This window comes from Cnephaeus nilssonii (assembly GCF_951640355.1).
Source record: "Cnephaeus nilssonii genome assembly, chromosome: X".
In the NCBI taxonomy this organism is placed as follows: domain Eukaryota; kingdom Metazoa; phylum Chordata; class Mammalia; order Chiroptera; family Vespertilionidae; genus Cnephaeus; species Cnephaeus nilssonii.
This window is the reverse complement of record NC_137071.1, coordinates 90423378-90443779: the sequence shown is the minus strand read 5'-3', so window position 1 is coordinate 90443779 and position 20402 is coordinate 90423378. Positions and strand designations below refer to the sequence as shown.

General features: G+C 40.4%; 1 protein-coding gene across 4 annotated transcripts in view; it reads left to right on the top strand.

The window, feature by feature from the left end:
• The window catches only part of MTM1 (myotubularin 1), a 115456-nt gene extending 95300 nt beyond the window's left edge, over positions 1–20156 (top strand). For 3 of the 4 annotated variants that reach the window (XM_079764790.1, XM_079764791.1, XM_079764788.1), the window contains exons 11-15: positions 806–1012; positions 2520–2612; positions 3206–3319; positions 9777–9953; positions 18470–20156. In XM_079764790.1, coding sequence (XP_079620916.1) covers positions 806–1012; positions 2520–2612; positions 3206–3319; positions 9777–9953; positions 18470–18637 — 759 coding nt within the window. In that variant the 3' untranslated portion in view covers positions 18638–20156. The remainder of the gene's footprint in view (positions 1–805; positions 1013–2519; positions 2613–3205; positions 3320–9776; positions 9954–18469) is intronic. The other variant, XM_079764789.1, reaches the window with a different exon arrangement.
• Positions 20157–20402: the final 246 nt, after the last annotated feature.

Below are 20402 nucleotides of genomic sequence, written 5' to 3'. Positions count from 1 at the left end.
AGGAGTTTGAAATGCAGTTTGACTATTTGTGTTTGTTTGTTTGTTTGTTTTAATACCAAGTTGCATTTGAATGCAGTTTCTGTAGAAGAAGAACACAGATCCCACAGCTCCTCATTTTCCATTTTTCAGGACTCTTTCTGTTCTAGACATCCTACCTAATAATCGTACCTAATAATAGACAAATATGCAAATTGACCGTACCTTCACTATGCCCACGATTGGCCAGGAGGCGCGGGGGGGCGGGACTCGGGGTAGCCGATTGGGCCAGCGGGATGCTGAGCTGCGGCACAGAAGGGGCCTCTGGGGCAGTGAGCTCACGTCCCACCACGGACCATCAAAAGCGGGGGAGCTGGGTCCCTGTCCGCTCCAGCACCAGCAGACAGGCACCCAGCTTCCCCGCGATCAAAAGCAAAAGCGTGGGAGCTGGGTGCCTGTCCACTCAGGCACCAGGCCTTTCAGAAGCCTCCACCACACCGGAGGCTTCTGAAAGGCCTGGTGCACCAGCGATCAAAAGCAAAAGCGTGGGAGCTGGGTGCCTGTCCACTCAGGCACCAGGCCTTTCAGAAGCCTCCGCCGCACTGGAGGCTTCTGAAAGGCCTGGTGCACCAGCGGACAGGCACCCAGCTCCCCTGTGATCGAAAGCAAAAGCATGTAGGGGACCCTACACGTGCATGATCCAATCATGCACTGGGCCTCTAGTTAATAATATTTTAAAATAGGACTTTTTCTAAGGTTAAAAACTATCATTTCAAATTGAAGCCATACTTTGCAGCTACCTACTGACTTGCATGTGTTTCTTTGCCAGCTTATTTTGACAGGAGCCATTCAAGTAGCAGACAAAGTTTCTTCAGGGAGGAGCTCTGTGCTTGTGCACTGCAGTGATGGATGGGACAGGACTGCCCAGCTGACGTCTCTGGCCATGCTGATGTTGGACAGCTTCTATCGGAGCATCGAAGGGTTTGAAATATTGGTACAAAAAGAATGGATAAGTTTTGGACATAAATTTGCATCTGTAAGTAAACAATAAAGCTGTTTTTTAAATGTCAGGTCACTGCGATTTGGCATTTAAAAACTAGTTGTTAAATCATATCTTCACTCTTAAAAAGAAAATCTGAGGAGTATAATAAACAACATTTACAGGTTTGAAAATGGGTGATGCCTTGGGCTAGAAAGTCTCTTTAGGAGACATGTTTATCCATTTGTACCATTAAGTTTCAATTGAAAGTAATACAAAGAGTCTGCATGGAAATGTTTAAATTGAAATTGCAGAAAAGAAAGAAAATAGGATGACAATACTTTTTCAACTAATATTATAGCTGTTAGAGTCAAATATATTCTATAGAAATACTAGACTTTCAGCCCTAACCAGTGTGGCTCAGTGGATAGAACATCGGCCTGTGGACTCAAGGGTCCCAGGTTCGAATCCAGTCAAGGGCATGTACCTTGGTTGCGGGCACATCCCCAGTAGGGGGTGTGCAGGAGGCAGCTGATCTGTTTCTCTCTCATCGATGTTTCTAACTCTCCCTCTCCCTTCCTCTCTGTAAAAAATCAATAAAAATATATTTAAAAAAAAGAAATACTAGACTTTCAGTTAAGGCTTTTGTCATTATTTTTCTCTGATGCACATTTTTTAAATCGAGAGAAGGTATTAAAATTCCTATTACCAGGTCTTATTTCTAGACACCCTTTTTTTTTTAAAATATATTTTATTGATTTTCTACAGAGAGGAAGAGAGAAGGATAGAGAGCTAGAAACATCGATGAGAGAGAAACATCGATCAGCTGCCTCCTGCACATCCCGCAATGGGGCTGTGCCCGCAACCAAGGTACATGCCCTTGACCGGAATCGAACCTGGGACCTTTCAGTCTGCAGGCCGACGCTCTATCCACTGAGCCAAACCAGTTTCGGCTAGACACCCTTTTAATAAGCATTTTTCACAAGCTCCCCAGATGATACTCAGAAACACTGCTATGTAACCTTTTATCCTTCACCCAAATTTCATAAGTAGTGTGAATAACATTTTTAAGTAAAAAGAATCATTGTTTAGAAAATGAGTAAATGGTTAGGTTTTTGTCTTGTTTTTAAGAGAGAAAAAATTTACTTTTAATTATAATAATCACACCCTTTTGTGTATGGTTTTAAGTCCTGAAATTTTAGGACTGGTCCCTTAGCAACAGGTAACATATTCTGCAGGATAATCCAATCCAGTCTACCTGCAGCTGCCCAGGACTTGGACAAAATTCTAATTGGATGAAAGAGTTCTAAAACTCACATATGACGATACTTTGCCAATTTGTATTGCTATTTTATGAAAGTTTGTATACTTAATTTTCATTATCTCAAAATCTTATACTATTTTCTATATTCCCAAGGAAAATATACTATTAACTCTCTGAGAGACTTGGAATTTGGAAAGGAGATCGCTGAGTTGTGTTGTCACATTTTGTGAGTTATGTGCTTTCTTGGTTTTGTACCTATAAATTAATCTTCATCAAATCATCTCCACCAATTTATTTCAGAGAATAGGTCATGGTGATAAAAATCATGCAGATGCTGACCGATCTCCTATTTTTCTCCAGTTTATTGATTGTGTATGGCAAATGTCAAAACAGGTAAGGGATATATATGATAAAAATACATTCAATTTAATGTTTAAATATTTTGATATATGGGATTTGCATCCAAATAAAACAGAGCAGAAAAAAGAGCTGCAACCAGTTTGGCTATGTGCGAATAATTGTTAAAGCCGGGTAATGGACACATGAATTTCCCTTTTTTATTCTCACTACTATTTATATGTCTGGGATTTTCCATAATAAAGTTTTAAAATTCAATATTTAGGTGTATTAACTGTACTAATGAAGGAACAATGGAATTGACAATACCAATTTATCTTTTCCGTCCATGTATACTGGCTTCTGATAACTTATAATACCTTAAATAATTAAACCATCCAATATATCCTATACACTCAGGAGAACCCAGAAAATCAGCTTATTTTCCTCATTATTCCTTTATTTGACCCTTATTTAAACTCTTCAGTCCTCTGCAAATCACCAATAAATGAGAATGGGCATATGCGGATTGCAGCCTCTGCTATCCTTCCTGGAAGGCAAAGTGTAGTAAAGTTTATGAATCTCTTTTCAGTTTTATAAAAGGTCAGTCCGAGTTTTCATGCTCTGTTTGCTTGCTTGTTTTTGTCTAGTTCCCTACAGCTTTTGAATTCAATGAACGATTTTTGATGACAATTTTGGATCATCTGTATAGTTGCCGGTTTGGTACTTTCTTATACAACTGTGAATCCGCTAGAGAAAGACAGGTGAGTGAAAAATGCTAATCTTTTTAGTTACATGTGTCTAGTGAGCCATGAAATACAAAGAATTTGGTAACTTGGTTTATGGTAAGTTCAAAGTTTCTCATTTTTTACCTCAAGCTTGGGTGTTTTCAGTTCAACCAGGGTTTGTTGAGTATCTGGTATTTATTGTATGGGGTAAGACATTGACTTTGCCTTCAGGGAGTGGAATAACTTTATAGATATGCAAGGTCTCCTTCCCAAAAAGCCATGAAAATCTCAGTAAAGGGAATTTTTTAAAAGGCATAAACCCACAAGAGCAGGAAAAATGAGAAAGGATACATAATAGCAAACTTTTGGAAGCTGGAAAGCTATTAGATAAGTGGTAAATAACTTAGTTTGAAAATACCGTATCTCAAACCAGCATCAGGGAAATCAAGAGCCAGTCCATTTTACAATGCAGGAACTCCAGATGACTCAGGGGTTCTGGTGCAAAGGTGTACCAGGTGTGTAGGATGAAGGGGGAAGAATAAGATAACCTGGAAATCTGTTTAGAATAAATAGTTAGCTTCCCCAGGTCCCTCTACCACTCTGTGGAGCTAAGGACTCTGAGATTTCTTTGTGAGAGGGTATGAGTGGGTTTCTGGGCCGGGACCAGAGTCATCAGTGATGTGAATGGAGATGAGCTGACTTGTGAGAGGCCCAGCTCACTTCCTCTACTGACTCCCAGCATTATGGCAGCAGGCCCTTATTTTCCAGGTGGGAGCATGAAAGAAGTTTCTCTGTTGGAAAGATTGGCATTGCTGGTGGAGGTATAAAATGGTGCAGCAACTGTGGAAAACAGTCTGGTGGGCCCTCAGAAAGCTAAATAGAATTTGCATATGACCTAGGAATTCCATTCCTAGGTATATACCCAAGAGAAATGAAGATAGGGGTTGAAACAAAAACTTGTGCACAAATGTTCATAGTAGCACAACTAATAATAGCTAAAAGGTGGCAACAACCCTAATATCTATCAGCTGATGAATAAATAAACACACAATGGAATCTTATTAAGCCCAAAATGGGAATGAAGTTTGGATCCATGCTACAACATGGATGAAACTTGACAACATTATACTAAGTTAATGGAGCCAGACATAAAAAGGTCACATGTTATATGATTCTGTTTATATGAAATATCCAGAAAGTATATCTGTAGTTGACAGGGGCTAGAGGGCAGGGAGAATGGGGGAAATGACTGGTTAATGGGTATAGAGTTTCCAGTTGGGATGATGAAAATTCCTTGGAACTTGGTAGAAGTGATGATTGCACAACATTGTGAATGTACTTAAAGCCACTCAATTGTTGACTTTCAAATGGTGACTTTTATGGTATGTGAACTCCACCTCAATTTAAAAAAAAAGAATCTCTGTGGAAACTTGACTAACCCATGAAGAGATAACAACACCTAGGGTTCCTCACATTGAAACTCAAGTTGACGAGCCTCATGATCTCATAGCTTCTAGTCAACTCTTCTTGCCTCCACTCTTACATAATACTAGTAGCAGACAACCAAGAGACAGAGAGAAAGCAGCTTGGAGAAAATAGCTACCTACAATGGGGTAACATAGACAAGAAGCTAGCATTTACTATCCTGAGAAAGAGAAAATATATATAAATATAGGAACCCATGAAATAATAACAGGATATTATTTGGAAAGGACATTTAGACATCAGAAAATAACTTGAAGTAAAAACATACTATAAACAGAAATTAAAAACCCAGAAGAGTTGGAAGATAAAGTTGAAATCTCCCAGAAAATAGAATGCAGAGACAGAGGGAGCAAATGGACACAAGAAAACTAGAAGATCAGTCCTGGAGTTCCAATATTCAAATAATAGGACTTCTACAAAGAGAAAATATTGAAAGCAGAGAGCAGGAAATTACTGAAATAACTTAAAAATATTTCCCAGAATTGAAGTACATGGGCTTCCACATTGACAAACTTGCTAAGTGCCCAAGCAGAGTGGACAAAAATAGACCCGAAATAAGGCACATCTTTGTCAAGTTTCAGAACACCGGGGACTAAAGAAAAGAAAGGATAAGCTTCCAAAAAGAAAAAAATAGGTTATTTGCAAAACAAACAAACAGAGATCAGGAAGACTGAATTCTTCAACAGCAGTATTGGAAGCTAGAAGTATGTGGCACATTGCCTTCAGAATGTTTTTTATTTGTTTTAATATTTTAATTGATTTTTAGAGGGAGAGGGAGAAAGAGAAACATTGATGAGAGAGTGGAACCTTGATTGGCTGCTTCCTGCACACCCCCTAATAGAGATTGAGCTCACAACCCAGGCATGTGCCCTGACCGGGAATTGAACCAGCAACCTTTTGGTGCACGGGAGGATGTCCAACTAACTGAGCCACACTAGCCAGGGCAGATTTCAGAAATTTAAAGGAGAATGGTTTCAACCTAGAATTCTATAGCCAGCAAACTTAACCAAATGTGAAAGTAGACCAAAGATATTCCTAGAAATGCATGGCAACAAGAAAGATTTACCTCCTGCACCACACCCTTTATATGGAAGCTACTAGGATATGTGCTCCATGCAAATAAGAAAGAAGACTGCATGGAATTCAGGAAGCAGGAGCTCCAGTACAGAGAGAGTCAAGAAAGGATCCTCAGGGCAAAACAGAAGAGATCCAAGATGACAGCTGGATACAAGGTGTAGGGGCACCCAGTGCTGCTTTCTCTCCTCTGAAGATGAAACTGGAGGCTCCAGGTGTGCAGCATCTTGGCAGAAGTTTGAAACTGGAGGGAAAATTTGGGGTTGAATTAATGATGAGCACCAAGAAAAGTAAACAGAATAGACAGTTGTTAAATAGAGGGAAAACAAAAAACATGTTCAGGAAAAGAAATCACAAAATGAGTGACTATGTGACTTACCTAGCAACAACACTTGCTTTGTCATAGGAATCTAAACACTAAACATCGATGTGATCAAAGCTGGCTATATGTTGGGAGTATGAGGCAGGATGTAAAGTGTGTGTGTGTGGCAAGATGGAGGGGAGACATTCTCAGTGTGTCAGTGTTATAATTAATGCCTATAACTGGATAGCCAATAGATAGCAAGAAAAGCATGATATTTAGAGATTTGGAGGTAAATACCAAACAATTAAATCAATTGATTTTAAAAATCAAACACTGTTGCTTCTAGGAAAAGGGGCAATAGGCTACTAAATTGTGTTTTCATAACAAACCTTGTTGAATGATTTGGCTTTTTAAACTATGTGCATATCTAAAAACAAAAGCAAGCATGCAAATAAATACAATGCAATATACATGTGCTATCAGAAACGTACAGATAAAGTTTTAGGTGGATTCCAACAAAGGCCAAATTACACTGCCATTATTATCATTCACATTAATCTAATATGTATGTTAAAGAAATTTCTTCAGAGGAAACCAAGATGGCGGCATAAGGTAAACACCTAATTGTTGCCTACCACAACAATTTTAAAACTACAACTAGAAAACAGAGCGCACACCGTCCAGAACCACTGGAAATCTGGCAGAGTGGAAAACCTACAACTAGAGAAAAAAAGAGAGGGGGACGCTGAGCCTCAGGAGCTGTGGAGGTGCGGAGATCCGTGAGTGCGGAAAGGGCGGGTGGCTGAATACGCGGCTGGCTTACTCGCAGTGCGCGGAGAGGGAGAGCAGCAGACGCGTGGCTAGCTTTCTCGTTTGGGAGAAAAACAAAGCCTCCGGTCTGCACTGAAATCCAGCTCCGGTCAGGGAGAAATTGGTCTGTTTGGCAGCGGGCAAGGCTCGAGAGCAGCCTTTTCTCAGAGGCGTGCAGCCATTGTTTTGGGCACGGAGAAACCGGCCCTCTTAGGGCTGTGAGGACGGAAAACCAAAGTTTGTCTGCGCCACCCTGAGACTCCACCCCATCCAAGCTGAGCACAGAAGCTCTCCCAGCGGAGACACTGCTGATCCTCACAGACAACTAACTGGCTTGGAGATCAACTCCCCCCAGTGATACCAACAACAAGCACGGCTTAACTACAACAAGACTGCACACACAGCCCACAAAGGGGTGCAACAAGAGCATCCACCACAGAGAACTGGGGAGGCTGAGCTACTGGGCCCTGTTAGGACACCTAACACAAAAAGCAACTCCATCAACTCAGGGAAGCATCTAAAATGCAGAGACAAAGAGGCAGGCCACAATTGAAAAAAATGGAGGAAACCAAAAGACTGGACATAGAGTTCAAAACCACGGTTATAAGGTTTTTCAAGAATTTCCTAGAAAAGGCCGATAAATTAAACGAGAACCTCGAGGATATGAAAAGGGATCAACTAGAAATTAAGCATACACTGACTGAAATAAAAAATATTATACAGAGACCTAAAAGCAGACTAGAGGATTGCAAGAAACAAGTCAAAGATTTGGAATACCAAGAAGCAAAAATCACTCCTCTGGAAAAGCAAAAAGCAAAAAGAATCCAAAAAGTTGAACATAGTGTAAGAAGCCTCTGGGACAACTTCAAGTATACCAACATCAGAATTATGGGGGTCCCAGAAGAAGAGAGAGAGCAAGATACTGAAAACCTGTTTGAAGAAATAGTGACAGAAAACTTACCCCACCTGGTGAAAGAAATAGACCTACAAGTCTAGGAAGCGTACAGAACCCCAAACAAAAGGAACCCAAAGAGGACCACACCAAGACACATCATAATTAAAATTCCAAGAGCAAAAGACAAAGAGAGAATATTAAAAGCAGCAAGAGAAAAACAGTTAGTTACCTATAAGGGAGCACCCATACGATTGTCAGCTGATTTCTCAACAGAAACCATGCAGGCCAGACGGGAATGGCAAGAAATATTCAAAGTGATGAATAGCAAGAACCTACAACCAAGATTACTCTACCCAGCAAAGCTATCATTCAGAATTGAAGGTCAGATAAAGAGCTTCACAGATAAGAAAAAGCTAAAGGAGTTCATCACCGCCAAACCAGAATTATATGAAATGCTGAAAGGTATTCTTTAAGAAGAGGAAGAAGAAGAAAAAGATAAAAATTATGAACAACTAATACATAACTATCAACAAATGAATCTAAAAACCAAGGGAATAAAAAATCTGATGAACAGTATTAATGGTGAATATAATAGAATCAGAGGCATAGAAATGGAGTGGACTGACAATTCTCGGGGGGGGGGGGGAAGGAAAGTGGGGGGTGCAGGAAAAGATTGAACAAAAAGTGTACACCTATGGAGGAGGACAGTGGGGCGGAGAGGGGTAAGGGCAGAGGGTGGGGTAGGAACCTGGTGGAGGTGAACTATGGAGGGAAAAAAGAGGAACAATTATAATCTACATAATAAAAAGGTAATATGCAAATTGCATCACTCCGCTACGCCCACGATTGGGCCGGCTGGAGTTGCGGGGGGCGGGACTCAGGGTGGCCGATTGCGTGGCTGCCGGCACCAGTTTTCCGCCAGCAGCAGTTTTCCTCTGGCCACCCGCCGATCAGAGCGCCTCCAGATCGGAGTTCCTCTCGGGGTGGCCGATCGCGCTGGCTGGAGGCGCTCCGATCGGCGGGTGGCCAGAGGAAAACTGCTGCTGGCGGAAAACTGGTGCTGGCAGCCAGGTGAAGGAAAAGTCTATTGCACGAAACTTCGTGCAACGGGCTTGTAGTCTGAACAATAAAGATTTATTAATTTAAAAAAAAAGAAATTTCTTCAGTCTCTTATTTCAAGCTGTTCTTTTTAGCTTCCAGTTTTAGCTTATTGGTCCTTTCTTATTGAATGATCAGTAGTAAGAGTTTTAAATTCCAGCTTTGGTAATTTTAATGCTTGCATTTTTCCAAAGCTTTGGTTTTTCTTTAGTTTATGGTCAAAATCTATAATGAAAATGTGAATATCTGTATGAGATGATGGACACCAGACTACTAGTAAAAAGTGAAGATTCAGTGAAGTCAGTTACCCAGGTTTTTTTTCAAATATCCTAATGTTACCATGATGTAGACTAAACATTTGGGTCATTGATTAAAATAACTCTATATCTAGATGCCTACTGTCAAGTGGATACAGGTTAAGATTTTATAGTTCTAACAAATACAGAAATGAAAAAGGTCAGTGGGTTCTTATGAGTATTTTTCTTTCTGCTTAATTTTTAAAAAAGCATACTGCCCATCTGTTCATAAATGTTTTACCTAGCCAGTAATAGTCTTCTTAGAACAGTGAATTGCATTTAATATTATAGCATCCTGCATCTCTATCTTCTGGCAGAAATTGTGGCTCTCAAGCTAGGCCATTATCTGTACAAATATCGGTAAGTGGCTTTGGAGTACTCACTGGCCCATGAGGCTTTTTGAGCTATTATGGGGATAATGTAAATGTATGATTCTAGTTGGTACTCAGCTGTATTGCCAGAGGCTGTGAAATGTTTTGTGTGCTTGTGTGTGTGTTTTACTTAGGCTTTCTACTTTCTCTTTCTCTATAGAAAGTTACAGAAAGAACAGTTTCTTTGTGGTCACTGATAAACAGTAATAAAGACACATTCAAAAATCCCTTCTATACTAAAGAAATCAATCGAGTTTTATATCCAGTTGCCAGTATGCGTCATTTGGAACTTTGGGTGAATTACTACATTAGATGGAACCCCAGAATCAAACAACAGGTAAATGAACCGACGTTAAAAGATAGTCATGTCGATTGATTACTTCTGGACTTTGATAATGTTACTTTGTGTTTGTTTTTAATATTATGAGGGGAAATTATCAGACTAATAAGTCACACTTGCTTTTAAACTCAACTTTTATTAAAAATTGTTTTTTATTTTATTTTTTGGCTTAAAACAACACATTTATTATCTTCTAGTTCTGGAGGCCAGAAATCTGAAATCGATATCACTGGGCCACACTTCCTCTGGAAGAATTTAGGGAAGGATTCGTTCCTTACTAAGCCATTTATTTTGACTGGGGTTAAACTTACATTCTTTTGTCAATGGGAATAATACTTTTTTCACTAAAATGTAAACTGATTTAAAGCTCTGGAAAATTTCTGGTTTTTTTAATTTTATTTTTATTGATTGATTGATGAGAGAGAGAGAGAGAGAGAGAGAGAGAGAGAGAGAGAGAGAGAACAATTTGTTGTTTATGCATTTATGCATTCACTTGTTGATTCTTGTATGTGCCCTGACCAGGGATCAAGCCTGCAACCTTGGTATATCAGGACGATACTCTAATCCACTGACCTACCCAGCCAGGGCAAAATTTTCTGAGTTTTGATAGTCAGGGATTTCCTTTAATCACGGGAAATTTTTATGCATCATAGGAAAGAAAACATTTCCTACTCTCTGGTTCAGGAGTATGTACTAGGTCAACTAACATCAGAGTGCTTTTTCCTGAGGGTCTTTACTTCTGAAATAAAGATAATTGCTCTGTCAATGGATAGTACACTCAATTGGCCATTTACCATTCAAAAATGGAAACAATGGTTTTTGCTGGAAAACATGCCACATTTTATTAAATACACACTCAGGCTTTCCATTTTCCCACCCCGACTTCATCAGAAATCAGAAGGAAAATGCAGCCTTTTTGTAAAAGCTCGGAAGTACCTCCATTTAGTGATTTGTTCCAAGTGCTATAAATATTCAGTATTTGTGATTGCTCTTTGTAAAGATTTGCACATTTTCCTGCAGTTTGGATGGTTGACTACCTGTTCTCACAGGCCAGTCTTGCATAAGTGCCAGCTTTAATCCTGCTAGAAATCTTCCGGCAACAGCAGGGACCCAGTGCTACAGTCTGTCTCTGAGATTGTTTATTCCACTCAGGCAGCTGGCTGCACGCCATTCTGTGCTCTCTCTCCTCATTGGGGAAATGCCCGGTTCAAGCAGGCACTCTCATTGCAAGGTCTGTGCTGCGTGCATGAAAGGCTCTTGCAATTTAGTAATGGTTGAAATGTGTAATCTTTTGGAAAGTGACAGATTCCAGGGCTGGAGAACATTCACTTGTTTAGTTTGAGATTTGAGAAGCATGTTTAGGACATTTATTTAGCAGTAGCTCTATTGAGTGGAATATCAAGTAAAGAGGAAATGGGACTTTTTCCAGGGTTTTAACTGCTGTTACAGAGGACATGTCCCTTTTCTAATTAAAAAAGATTATATAGATGAGCACTGTTTGTCCTATGCATTAAGCCTTTTCTGTGTTTATTGTGGCTTTTTTTAAACCACTGGTAATTAGAAAGTGTTGACAATTTCTGTATAGATTATATAATCTTCCCTCACCCATTTTTACTTAGAGAAATTCTTGAAATTCAAGGAATTTAGAGCAATTCATTTCCGAATATATAAAGGTAATATATAATAATTGTGTGACAAGGGAAGTTGGAAGGGACATCAGTAGGATAACTTGCTGTAATGTATCTATTCCCTTGTTCTCAAAGAGTTTAGCAAAATAGAACTGGGCTAGATACACTGAGTATTCCTTGGTAGAGGTTTTGTTTTGTTCTAAGACAGTAATTGGTCTATATTATAATCTGTGAAATTTACTCAAAAAAGAAAATAACATCCTTTCAATATAGATTTTTCCACACATATCTTTCTGTGCTTCGACACTTTGTATTTTCATCCCCCAAATACTGAGTGTTCCCATGCATCAGGCACAGAGGGGGACACAGAGATTAAGAAGAGGTGGTTTCATATACAAGGAGCTCCCAGGCTGGTGGGAGCACCCAGGAACATAAGCCTATTATTATTATGCTAAGGGAGAAATATTATAATAAATGTATGAAGTGTGTATTAGGTTACTTTAATGATTTTATGTAGAACATTATATCATACAGAAACATTAAAATTTGATCATATAGGACTTTTAAAATTATATAATATAAACTTAAAAGAATATACTTCACCACTTAAAAGTTAACTTGTTATTCAGTTGTGTGGCCCAGTTGGTATAAAACAATTCCTGGCCCAGCCATGGTGGCTCAGTGGTTGAGTGTCGACCTATGAACCAGGAGATCATGGTTCGATTCCTGGTCAGGGCACATGCCAGGTTGCAGACTTGATCCCTAGTGTGGGGTGTGCAGAAGGTAGCCGATCAATGATTCTGTCTCATCATTGATGTTTCTATCTCTCTCTCCATCTCCCTTCCTCTCTGAAATCAATCCTATCTAATAATAGATAAATATGCAAATTGACCATACCTCCGACACACTCACAAGCCATGCCCATAAGCCACGCCCACCATCCAATCAGAGCAATTATGCAAATTAACCCAAACCAAGATGGCTACAGCCACAGAGAGCAAGGTTTCCTAGGTAACAGAGGAAGCCAAGCTTTCTGCCAGCCGTTGCAGGCCTAAGCCTCCACTCAAACTACAAAGTTTCAATTATAGAAGGTAAACAAATTCAAACAAATGGCAGCAGAATGGAGCTTGAGAGAGCAGACCAGGGTTGCCGCCGGCAACAGGGGAAGCAAAGCTTTCCACACACCCTGGCCGGGACCACCCGCTTAAGGCAACAAGGTTTCAATTATAACCCCAACACAAATGGCTTCGGGCCTCGGAGGGAGCCCCAGGCTTGGCTCTGCTCCACGCTACAAAGTTTCAATTGTAGAAGGAAAATAAATTCCAGATACCAGGGTCTCCGCTTGCGTTGCCAGGGGGCGTGGCCCGCCTGCAAACCACCACAGGCCCCTCGCTCAGGCCGCCCCACGCCCCAAGGCTACCCCACCCTGATCAGGGACACCCTTCAGGGCAAACCAGCTGGCCCCCACCCCTGTACCAGGCCTCTATCCTATCTAATAAAAGAGTACTATGCAGATTGATCATCACTGCAACACACAATATAGCTGCCCACATGTGGTCAAAGATCCTGCCCCCATGTGGACACAGGATGGCCACCACAAGATGGCCAGTAGGAGAGGGCAGGTGGGAGGCACCCAGCCTGCAAGGGAGGGCAGTTGAGAGGGACCAAGCCTGCAAGGGAGGGCAGTTGGAGGTGATCAACCCTGCAGGAGAGGGCAGTTAGGGGTGACCAGGCCGGCAGAGGAGGGAAGTTGGGGGCAAACAGGCTGGCAGCAGAGTGGTTAGGGGGTGATCAGGCTGGCAAGCAGAAGCGGTTAGGGGCAATCAGGAAGGCAGGCAGGCAAGCAGTTGGGAGCCAGCAGTCTTGGATTGTGAGAGGCAGGCAGAAGCAGTTAGGGGCAATCAGGAAGGCAGACAGGCAAACAGTTGGGAGCCAGCAGTCCTGATTGTGAGAGGGGTCCCAGATTGGAGAGTGTACAGGCTGGGCTGAGGGACAACCCCCCTCCATGCACGAATTTCGTGCACTGGGCCTCTAGTAAAAATATATTTAAAAATAAAAATAAAACGATTCCTGTGTACCTATAGTGTTCACAGCACTACGGTATGCTATCAGTACTTTCAGACCCAAAAACATATACAGCCCCTCCCTATAATGAGCTGTTCACCTAGAAGAAGGCAGGGTTAATGTGCTTTTAAAATCAAAAGCCAAAAATATATAAATAAATAAATAAATAAATAAACAAACAAACAAATAAATAAATAAATAAATAAAATCAAAAGGCACCAACCCTTGCTACCACATAAAAACTTAGCAGAGTTGATGGAAAAACCAGTACTTACATTTGACAAGATATCAATAAGCAAATTTGGTGTTTTATTTAATATAAGGAAATTACTCATTTCGAAAGCAGAAGTATAAATTAGTCACATTATAAACTTAAATGGGAACCTTCAGCTGCTGGTAAACCTCATATTATATTTGGGGAACCACTGTACCTCATGTAGCTATCTACTAGGGTTGCACTGGGCAAGTTAACATTTTGCATAGTGGTAACTCAAGGATGAGAACAAGGACAGCCAGATATTAATAGGCTGACCTGTGTGGTGTGTAAGTCATTTCTGATAGAAAAGTGAAAATGAATATTAATATAAACATCATTTGAAGCCTAAAATACTTCCATGCCTAGATGATTGCCTATCTTCTCTTCTGTGCTGAGCTGGCACACTCTTTACTTCATAATTCATTTCCCAAGTAAAAAGTTGAGATGTAGTATTTAAAGTCACTTGAGTTTAAATTTCATTTTTCATTATTTTATCTTTTTGTATGCTATCACAATTGGACACTTACATTTATATCCTCTAAATGATTTTTCTTTGCCTGTAGGCTAATGACTTCTATATATTTTGTTCCAATTACAAAACTGAATTATCTTTTTATTTCTAATAGTTTTTTTTTCCCATCTGCTCTCTCAAGTTTTGTAATTACACAACCTTGTCATCAGCAAAAATGATTTCTTTTACTCTGATTTCTTTTTCTTGTCTAACTGTCCTTACTGGTACAATAACAAACTGATAGTCATAATAGTCATATGGAACAGGGAAATTTTTAAAATAGCCAAGGTAATTTTGAAGGAGATACTAAGGAAGAGCATATCCTGCTATTTATCAAGACTTATTTGAAACAAAATAGCGCCCAGAAACAGAACACATGGAAGTGGAGACTTGATAGGGTAAGAAGGTAGTATCATAATGCATAGGGGGAAAAAATGGACTGGATGGTAAATGGCGCTGCCCTAGCAAATCACACTTAACATGTCTAAACCAAAACTCCTAATGTTCCCCCAAACCTGCCCCTCCTTCTGTCTTCCCCTTTCAGTTCTCAGCAACTCCATCCTAGTCACTCTGGCCAGAGACCTTAGAGTCATCTTGACGCCTTTCTCTCTCATACTCCACATCCAGTCTGTCAGGAGAGCCTGCTGGGCCCAGCCTTCAAAATCTGTATGGCCTCTGAGCACTTCTCACCAGTTCCCACCATGCGCTCGGCCATGTGTTGCTGGACTCCCTGATTTCTACCCTTGCTTGCTTCCGTTCTGTTCTCAATGAAGCAGCCAAAGTAGTCCTTGTAAAATATACACCAGATCCCACCACTCCTCTACTCAAAACCATCCAGGTAGCTGCTTATCTCACCCCAAGTCAAAGCTAACATCCTTATGATGACTTCTGAGGCCTTATATGACCCCTGCCTTACCCCTTCCTTCTCTAACCCCCTCACCTTCTCACCAACAACTCTCTCACACACTCTGCTTCAGCCACACTGGGCTCCTTGCTTATCCTCAGACACTCTAATATCCACCTACATCCTTCCCTGTTCTCCCTTAACCCTCCCCCCAGGAGCCGCTTCAGTGAAGCTCCCCAGACCACACTGTCTATAGGATACCTGGCACCCCACTGTTCCCCATCCCTCTCACCCTGCCCTACTTCTTTCCCACAGTATTCATCATCTTTGGATGTTATGTGTAAGTCACAGGATCATTGTTATTTGCTGTTTATCTGTCTCCCTCTGCTGGAAGAGAAACATCATAAAAAACAAATGAATCCTGAGCATCTAGAATAGTGTATGGACCTCAGTGTAATGAATAAAGAGAAAAATAAGCAAAGGATATTAACAGGCACTGCACAGCCCTTACTCTACCAAACAGCCTATATAATAAAAGTATGATATGCTAAGTGTCCGATTGTCTGGTCATCCATTCAACCAATCAAAGCATAATATGCTAATGATATGCTAAGTCTGCTCAACAGCTCTCTATGACGTGCACTGACCACCAGGGGGCAGATGCTCCCACCAATAGGTTAGCTTGCTGCTGGGGGAAACAGGCTGGATACGCCCTGGAGCCCTCCCGTGGTCCCTCCCCAGCTGGCCAACCTCCCGCGTTCCTCCCCAGCCCCAATTGTGCACCGGTGCGGTCCCAGGGCCTGGCCTGTGCCCTCTCATAATCCGGGACCCCTTGGGGATGTCAGAGAGCCAGTTTCGGCCTGATTCCACAGGCCTCTAGTTTCTCTTCTAATATCATATATGCATTTCTGAGAAATCTCACATTCTGCAGTCACAGAAGAAAGAACACAGCTTATAAAAAGAATAGGATTAGGTCCAAATCCATGGACCTTTGTAACCAGAGCTCTAATGAAAGCAACAATTGCAGTAGAAATGTGGGCACAGTTACATGTCTGCTGCATTTGCACTTAGCTTCCAGTGTAGTGGGGTGAATAGTGACCCCCAAAACACATGTCCACTCAGAACCTGTGAATGTGACCTCACTTGTACAAAGGGTCTTTACAGGTTTAATTGAGTTAAGGATCTCAAGATGAAATCCTCATGAATTTAGAGTAGGCCCTACATCCAATGACAGGTATCCTTATAAGAGAGAGCGGAGAAAGATTTGAGTCACAGACATATATACAGAACACCATGTGAAAACAGGAGTGATTAGAGTGATGCTGCTACAAGCCAAGGAAGCCTAGAACCACTAGAAACTGGAAGAGGCAAGGAAGGATTGTCCCCTAGAACCTCCAGAGGGAACACAGCCCTGCTGACACCCTGATTTCAGGCTTCTGCTCTGCAGAACTGTGAGAAAATAAGTTTCTGCTTTAAGCCACCAAGTTTGTGTTAATTTGTTACAGCAACCCCAGGAAACTAATACATACATGATCTTAAACCCTAGGCTTCATGCTCCCTCCTCTGAGGTGCAGGTCCTGGAGGGCACCTACTTCGAATCCAGACCATTTCCCTCAGCATTGACAGTCGAATCCAAGGTGTAGTCTTCATTAGTGCATCATCTTCACAGCTTCCTTGTTGGTGTTCACAGCTTTGGTAGATAGCTTATATCATTGGAAAGCAGGACAGCTCTGGAATCCGTTAGTACTAAAGGAAGGCACGTCTGTAGACTTTTAGCACTTTTCTTAATGTCTTCATATATTGTTCAGCTTTTCAGAAGCTTGCCCTTGGTCACTTCAGAACATTAATGTGATGGTGAGGGTGTCTTCTGAGGGCTGTTCTATTGTATACATTGGCCTGGGTGGTGATTACATTATTGCCAACATATGTAAACATTTGTTGAGCTCAACATTTTAAGATTTGTGCACATTAATGTGTAATTTATATCTCAGTAAAAAAGTTTTAAAAATTAACGTGCAGGGGAGAATCAGCCTGTTCCAGGATGACCTCTCACTTTATACAGCCATCAATGCACTGTTTATCAATCAAAGTTTTTGGCATTGTAGCAAAGCAGACTGTATTGACTGCCTTCACTCTCACAACAACCCTGTGAGGTCCGTGTCGTTTTTATTTCCACTTGATAGATGGGAAGTAGAGGCACCCAGAAGGTTAAGTCACACAGCTGGTAAGAGGCAGACCCAAGATTCACACCAAGGCCAGTGGGTGTCAGAGCCACTGCTCTCAGTCATGCATTTATTACTATAAGCAATAGCACATGAAAAGATGTAGTAGAGCAGAGCAATGCAATAGAAAACTACCATGTTACTCTCCTCAAATTGGCAAACAAACACTCTTCTATTCCCAAGTTCTAGTGAGGATATGGAGCAACAGGAACTACCAAACTCACTAGCGGGCGCCTAAGTTCCGTATCACCACCTCACAGAGCTATTTGGCAGCATCTAGCGAAGTTAGAGAGACCATACCTTCCATCCTCTCCAGCAGTTCCATACCTGATCAAATTCCTTCAAGAAACATTTGCACATGTGCACAAAGAGATGTGTCCAAGGATATTAGAGTATTGCATGTAGTAGTGGGGAGCACTGAAAGTTGCCAGCTACCCATTCATGTGGGAAGGGATAGATAAACTGGTTTATTCATTCAGTGGAATTCAAGGATCAAATTCAGAAACACAATGTCAGGTCAAAGTGTCAATTGATAACTAACTACAGAATACCACCTTTGATGTGAATTTTCAAAAAATAGAAAATAATAGTGTATTTTGTTTCTGGATATTCACTTGTAGGAAAAGTGTCACAATTCTCTACCTACCAACTTGACAAGAGTTGTTGCCTCTGGGAGCAAAAAGCCAGTAGGCCTGGGGATGGACAGCACAGGAGATAGGAGCTGTGTCTGGGTTGAAAAACTTCAAAAAGATGATGATGCATATGGAAGGAAATGTGTACATAGTTATTTCTTGGTGGCATTTTATTATTCTTGGTACATTTCTGTATTTTTAAATTAAGCTGTATGGAAGGAAAGTATGCATAAATTTTGAGCCTCAGTTAGAGGCTTATTCAAAAAGCAGGACCTGTAGCAGATATGTGTGGAGCAGGTGAAATTTTGTGACGAGGCGGGCACAAAGCAGTAACTCAGGCTCATGCTTCTCTTCAGCAGCCAAATCCAGTGGAGCAGCGTTACATGGAGCTCCTGGCATTGCGCGACGAATACATAAAGCGGCTGGAGGAGTTGCAGCTTGCCAACTCTGCCAAGCTTTCTGATCCCTCGCCTTCACCTTCCAGTCCTTCACAGATGCTGCCCCATGTGCAAACGCACTTCTGAGAGGGAGCCTTTCCCAGTGCTGCGTTCGAGCTCTGAATAAAGGAAATAGTTGACTTTCATTTGGGGCCTCTGTACAAAGTAGATTAAAATATTTGCCCCCATGTAGAACTTGAACTAACATAATTTTACTCTTGAATATGTGCCTTCTAGATTACATATTACAAGAAAACTATAGTGTCTACACGGCAGTCAGAAGAAAGGAGCCCAGATGGGGTTTGGGAAAAATACTGATACCTTTCAAAAGAAGTTTTTGAAAAATATAAAGCTTAAATTTAATTTGCCTCTTTAGAAGTGCTATGTATACAATATATAATTTGTGGGCTTAATTGCAACAACATTATTTTAAACTAAAGGGGATAAATGTTTTGTGAAATGGATTTTCCTCAGGTTGCTTAAAAGCATTGCTTCAGATTATCTAAAACGAACGCAAATGTGAAAGGTGTGTTACTGCCAAAACCAAATTGAGCTCAACTTCTGAGGCATTATCCAAAAGCAAGGTATTTCAATAATTGCCAAATTTTATACCATCATAAGTGATGACTTAAGGAGAACTAGCTGTGTAGATGAAATTTTGAAATATGAAGTGTTTTCCCCTAATTTTCAAGAGAAGCATATTTTTATATTAAAAAAACTGATGGGGCCCAGTTAAATATGATTTGATTTTTTAAAACTTTGCTGGTTCTATTTTCTAAGTTTTTCCTTGAGCTTGCCTAAAATTCTGACCCGTTTTCAGGTTGTGGGAAACCACTTAGATAGCACTGTGCAAGGATGTCGGGTGTCATATGCTGCTGAGGTAAATGTTTTCGCAAATGTTGCTCTAGTCAAACCAGCTTATCTGCCAAAGCGTAGGGTTGACCATCTTGGATGTTTGAGCTATTGCTAAAGCATCATTTTTAAAAAAAAATAAAAGCTGCAGATGTACATTTGTTGAGCGTATTCTTGAAAGTATTGTGTTTATTGATTTCTATTCAAATGGTGTTGGGTGCCCCTCCTCCCAAGCGTGCATAAAAACTGATTCTACACATTTTTACTTGAAGTACCTGGCAGTTTGCTTTTTCAGGTTTTTGTGTTTGGTTTTTTTTTCTGTAGTATTAAGTGAAATTTCAAATGCAGTTCTATTTGATATCTGAACTAATTAATTTAGTAAGTATATTTGTAAAAGTTAAGGCTAGAGTGAAAGCAATTATGTGTTTTACAATGATCTGTAAAGGACTATTTATAGCTAATATGGTTATGTTTTCAATGAATAAGAGAGATTAAATATATCTTTGTAAATTATTTTATGTCATAGTTTAATTGATCTATCAAATAAGACATCTCAAAAACAGTAGTATAATGTATAAATTTTGTATGTATAAGAAATTTTATTAGACATTCTCTTCTTTTTTTAAATGCTGTAAATATTTCATAAATTAACAGTGTCACTCCATAAAAAGAAAAAAAAAGCTAATACTAATAGCTTAAAGGATTTTGTGAAATTTCATGAAACATTTTTCATGGCAATGATGACTACAGACCTGCTGTAATAAATATATTAACTCAACATAGTACTCTGTTTTCAGGGATGTAACTATATGTGTCTTAAGTGTGTGTGGTGTCATCTTCTTTTCCTGGTTCAACTTCACATGCTCTTTGTCTTACTAGCAACTTTGTAGGGCTCTCCCCAAATCCCAAAAATACTGGATATTAAGTGCATTAACAATGCAGATTTTAATAGTCACAATTGTCTTTATTAAAGTAAGGACAGTTTTCACAAACGTGCTGG